General features: G+C 38.9%; 1 protein-coding gene across 1 annotated transcript; it reads left to right on the top strand.

Moving 5' to 3' along the window:
* Window positions 1–5,115: 5,115 nt before the first annotated feature.
* LOC138889279 (uncharacterized) lies at window positions 5,116–5,493 on the top strand. The gene has a single exon (XM_070172566.1). The coding sequence runs from the start codon at window positions 5,116–5,118 to the stop codon at window positions 5,491–5,493; it is 378 nt and encodes a 125-aa protein (XP_070028667.1).
* The last annotated feature ends 306 nt before the right edge of the window (window positions 5,494–5,799 follow it).

The raw sequence follows: 5,799 nt of genomic DNA, 5'->3' as shown, positions 1-5,799 counted from the left end.
ATGACCCCAGCGCTTCTGGGGGAGTGGACTCTGATTGACAGGGAGTTTTTCTTTTCACCCTACTCTGTTTTTCATTTTTACTTGCATCGAGGGATATGCATAGTTGAAGTGTGGGGTGGGAGGAATACTACCTGTGTTGTAGTTGTATATTTTGTATCAACTTGTTTTGATTTGTTTCTTTCAATAGTTCTAGTGTAGTATTAGTTACTTTAAATGAAAAAAAACATAAAAATACAAAAGAAAAGAAAAGAAAATTTTGAAAAAGTTTGGACTTTTCCCGACGATGGATCTTTTGGACAACTTTCTTGAGGGATAAAAGTCTGATTTAAAAACACCAAAAAGATTTTTTTTGGAATAGCTAGGTAGTATTCCTTGGTTTTTCTTTGAGCACGGGTTCTTTTCCAAGGATGTAGCTCGAACCGGGCACTTTAATTTTTTTTTAGGAGTAGTTTAGGAAGAAACTGAGTCGTTCGGAAAAACTCATTGACATGGTTGATGCTGGCACATGAGGCTATGACATACATTCTGTTTTCACTTATATTTGGTTTGACATGTGAAGCCTAAGTAAAGTAAATAGCCTATTTTGTAATGCCTTCTCTCAGTTGTTTGACTCGTATGCCACATAGTACAATGTTGCTTAAACTTCTCATTTAATTGTGCTTGCTTGACTTGAGAGTTGAACAAAACCGTCTCAATTAAGTCATGTGCAACATGTGTGTGAGGATTTGTGATCTTCTATGCTATCCTGTGTAATATAGAACTTGCCCCGTGTGTTGTTTGAAGCGAAATTATAAGTTGTGCTAATCTAGGAGATGACGTAGGCATTTTCTTGCTTGATCATGGATGTGCTTGTCAGATAAAAATAAAATTTTCCGTTGCTAGCCCTTTTGAGCCTATGGACCTTTTCTTTGGCACCCTCATTACAAGCCATACCCCTATTTTGTTCTTAATTTGATATTGATTGAACCTTTACCTCCTAAGGCACTTAGTCGCTAAAAGAAGCAAGGTTAGAGATTGGGGAGTAGTTTTCGAGTGGAACCATGGAAGGGCCCGTTGGTGCACTAAGGTTGAAATTAAAAGTCACGAGCCGATGAACTTTAATGTATGGAGTGTGTGAAGAAAAGAAAAAAAGAGAGAAAGGAAAAGAAAAATTGCAAGAAAATAAAAAAAATATGATAGTACAAATAATGGAGAAAATACACGCCTCAGATTCTTATTGATTTGTGCTAGTGGAAATATAGAAGTGTTTCATTGAAAAGAGGGCTATATTGTCTATGGCAAGTGAATTGGTTGAGATGAATATGTACTTGAATCATGAATGTAGTGCATTAAAGTTCTTACGAGGGTTATCCACTATTTCTAAATGTATTATACCCATCCCTTAGCCTATATTACAACCTTAAAGTCCTAATTGATCCTAGATTTTGCTAGCTTAAATTAGAAGAGATATACACTACGGGAAAGCTTATGGTACGACCACGAGATGCATATGAACTCTTTGTGAGAGTGAGTGAATTTGTTCAATCGTGTGATGTCCTTAATCTATATTCAAAAACATATTTGAATGTGTGGACCAATTTATATTCACTCTTTTGTTTGTTGGTGATGGCACATGATCTCATGAATGATTGGTAATGTTGTAAACTTTCTTGTTGGGTAAGTGCATAAATTGAGGGTGCTTAGTGGTTGCAAGTCGACTTTTGAGGTTGGGTGGTGATGAATAAGTTGTTGGAATTTATTGAATTGAAATATTATACTTGGGTATGCTTAAACGGGAAGAATGTGAATTTTTGTGTGTTCATGTTTGTGTGTCGGTATTGATCGTAGTCAAGGGTATAATGTGTGGTTAAAAGTTAAGGTGCTCCTCTATGATTGAACTTTGTACGTAGTTGGGGGTTATTTAGATTGTCCCATTGCTCGAGGATGAGCAAGAGTCTAAGTGTGGGGTGTTGATGTTTAGCTTAAAGTATATATATTTCTATGTATATCGCCCCATATTTTACTTTTATTTCTTGAATTTGGGATGTTAAAGGCTATGATTTATATTAATTTGAAGTTTTTTTACTTGTAGGAATGATTTGGGAGCAATTGGGGGCAAAACGCGCAAGATTTGAGCCAAAACGAACAAAACCAGATAAAGAGGCCATTTGGGCGCCACAGGCAGTGCCCTGGTGGGCGCCTGGCGTCAGGCTGGGCGCCGTTGACGCGGATGTTGTCCTATTTTTCCTGGGACACAGTTTATTAGACCCTAGACCTATCCAACACGTATAAAAAGAAGATTAAGCCTAATTTGGGGGGGGGGAGACGCACTTTGGAGCAAAAATACGCACAAGAAACATTGAGGAGCAAGAACATCTCAGAATTCTTCATCTTTTTCTAGTATTTTCAATTAATCAAAACTTATGCAATTGTTTGATTACATCATGAGTGGCTAAACACCCATTGTTCTGGGGTTGTGATTTAGCCATGAATATTCTCGTTTTATATTAGCTTGACCTTTATTATAATTCACCAATATATGGTTGTTTCTTCTATTTTGTGATTAATTGCTTAATTGTCTGGCCAACAGTTAGGTTTTATTTACTATCTATGGGGAAAGCCATGTTTAGATTAGAGAAGAATTGAAGAGAGCACAATCTTAACCCTTAGGGGGAGCGGATTTGTGGTTAGGATAGGAATATACCTAGTCACCGTGCTTAATTAAATATCATGATCTTAATGCATTCCTACGAGATTGATTTCATAGGAATATAGGCATTAATCAATTGAGAATAGGTGAGTAGTACTTCGAGACAAGGTTGTGAGAGCATTTATCGATTAATTAGCAAGCATGAGTGAATTATACGAAAGGGAGAGTTAATTAGAACACAATACAAATGGTGAATCGATCACAACCCAGGAATAGTTGTCTCTATTGAATACGTAACAATTATTCTACTACTTGATAATTTAGTTATTACATAGAATTGTAGTTTAGCATAATTAACTGTTGAACTCGAATTTAGCTTGACGGAATAAAAATATTGGTGTGTTAGTGAGTAGTTGATATAAGTCTCTGTGGGTTCGATACTCGACTTATCATTTTATTACTTGTACGACCATGTATACTTTCGTGTGCGTTTGGGAGCAACAAGTTTTTGGCGCTGTTGCCGGGGACTTAAAAAAATTAGCTACTTTGCTGACTTAAGATTTTTTTTAGTTATTTGTTCAAGTTTAAATTTTTAGTTTACCTTGTTTGTGTTAACACAGGCTCTTCTCTTGAATGCGGAGGAGTAGAAGTGCAAATAATCTCCTTCCTCTTGATCGGACATTTCACAGAGTGAGGAGGGAGGTCGAAGCTAGAACTAGAATAGAAAGAGAGTTGGACATCGTAGTTCAACCACAGCTAATAGAGATGGAAAGTAATGTAGAGCTTGCGGTGATAGAAGCCGCAAGGCTATTTATCTTGCTAATATGACTCAGGCTATTGCAAAGCCTGAGATCACAGGGCATTTTGAACTCAAACAGTACATGGTACAACTGATTCAGTCCACAGGGCAATATATGGGTCTATCTCATGAAGATCCGCAGAGGCACATTCAGAATTTCTTAGAAATTACGGACACCTATAATTATCCGAACGTTTCCAAAGACTATGTCAGGCTGACACTTTTTCCCTTTTCACTGCTGGGGGAAGCTAGGTTACAGAAAGAGCCCGCGAACTCAATCCACACTTGGGATGATCTAGCAAGGAAACTCTTAATCATGTTTTCCCCACTAAGAAGACAAAGTCATAGAGGAATCAAATTCTTGGGTTCGAACAACGGGATGGAGAGACACTTTGTCAAGCTTGGGAAAGGTACAAGAAGCTACTCAGAGATTGCCCGTACCATTGTCAGACTGATGAGGTATTGGGACACACTTTTATTGATGGGCTAGATGAGGCCTCAAAGATGAATCTTGATTCAGCTTGTGGGGGTAGTTGCATGGCAAAACCATATAGTGAAATTCAACTCTTGCTGAATAACTTCACTGCTAATGATCATAACTGGCAAGGAGATGGGGATTCACGCAAGACAAGTAAACAGAAGGAAGTCAGATTGACTGAGCTTGATGAATTCTCGGCCATGAGAGTTGAGAAAGCAAAATTGGCAAACCAGGTGAATAGAATGACAATGCAACAGATGTCTCTTATCTGCGAACTATGTGGTGATAACCATATGAGTGACATGTTCCCCACGAATCTAGAATCTATATACTATGTGGGACAGCAGAGTAGGGGTCCAACGAATCAAAATGCACAATATAGGAACACTTATAACCCAAATTGGAAGAATCATCCCAACTTCTCATGGGGTGGAAATCAGCCGAATCAGAATCATTATAGACAATTTCAATCAACCTCAAAAGCCACCTCAATAGGTAGAAGAGAAAGGGAATGATTTGTTGAAGCAGTTGTTGCTTGACAATCAACAACTCAGGATCGATTTCAGAAATTTGGAGTGCCAAATGGGATAGCTTGCCAATGCTCAAAACACTAGACTAGTTGGAGCTCTTCCAAGTGACACTGAAGCTAATCCTAAGGCATCCCTTAATGCCGTGTCATTGAGGAATGGGAGACAATTAGAAGAGGTTCGGTCAAAAAAGAGCAAACAAGTGACTTTTGATGAGAGGCCAGCCACTATTGAATCAACATCAGAAAAATCTAAGGAATCCGAGAAGCCAGCTGGAAAGGCGGTGGTTGAGCAACCCCCACCATTGGTGGCAAGGCCACCACCTATATTCCTTCAAAAATTACAGAAATTAAGAGATAATGTCGCATATAAGAAGTTTCTTGATATCTTGAAGCAAGTGCAAATTAATATTCCATTGGTTGACATCTTACAAGAAGTATCCAAATATGCAAAGTACATCAAGGATATTGTGGAAAATAAAAGGGGGCTAACCAAGTTCGAGACTGTGGCACTCACTGAGGAGTGCAGCTCCAGAATTTAGGGCAAGTTACCTAAAAAATTGAAGGATCCAGATAGTTTCACTATCCAAATCTCGATTGGTAAACATGTTGTTGGGCGAGCTTTATGTGATCTTGGAGCGAGCATCAATTTGATGCTGCTATCTTTGCTCACACAGTTGGGGATGGGTGAGCCACACCCAACAACAGTTATCTTACAGTTAGCTGATCGCTCCCTTGCTTATCCCGAGGGAGTGATTGGAGATGTGTTAGTTCAAGTGGGTTCCTTCATATTCCCTGTTGATGTCATTATCTTGGATTACGAGCCAGGTCAGGAAGTCTCATTTATTTTGGGGCGTCCATTCTTAGCCACGGGTCGAGACATTATCGATGTCTATGAAGGAATGATGACAATGAGAGTGGGTGATCGAGTGGAGGTCTTCAATGTTTATAGAGCACTCAAGTTACCATCCCACTATGAAGAGTTATCCATGATCTTTGTGGTAGAGAGTGATGCCACATCGTTAGTGCCCTATATGAGCCTTGTAGATCCTGTTGAATGAGTTTTGATTGGGGATGTAGAAAAAAGTGAAGATGAAATGATTGGAGAAATTGAGCAAGTACTAGATATGTCCTGCAGTTATGTCCAAGGGTTTAGAAAATTTGAATAGTTGGACAGGCATGTCACTCTGACCCTTCCCAGGCCATCTAATGAAGAAGCTCCGAAGCAAGAACTCAAATCACTTCCAGCGCATCTACGCTATGCTTATTTGGGAAACTCTAAGACATTGGCCGTGATTATTTCGTCCAGCTTAACCAGCACTCAAGAAGAAAATTGTTTAGAGTACTCCATGAGCATAAAAAGGCAA

The sequence above is a fragment of the Nicotiana sylvestris genome, chromosome 4 (genome assembly GCF_000393655.2).
Source record: "Nicotiana sylvestris chromosome 4, ASM39365v2, whole genome shotgun sequence".
Classification (NCBI taxonomy): domain Eukaryota; kingdom Viridiplantae; phylum Streptophyta; class Magnoliopsida; order Solanales; family Solanaceae; genus Nicotiana; species Nicotiana sylvestris.
This window is presented reverse-complemented; position numbering and strand designations above follow the sequence as displayed.

Excerpts from the sequence above, each read along its gene's own strand:
- LOC138889279 (XM_070172566.1), top strand. The coding sequence starts at position 5,116 with ATGGGTGAGCCACACCCAACAACAGTTATCTTACAGTTAGCTGATCGC.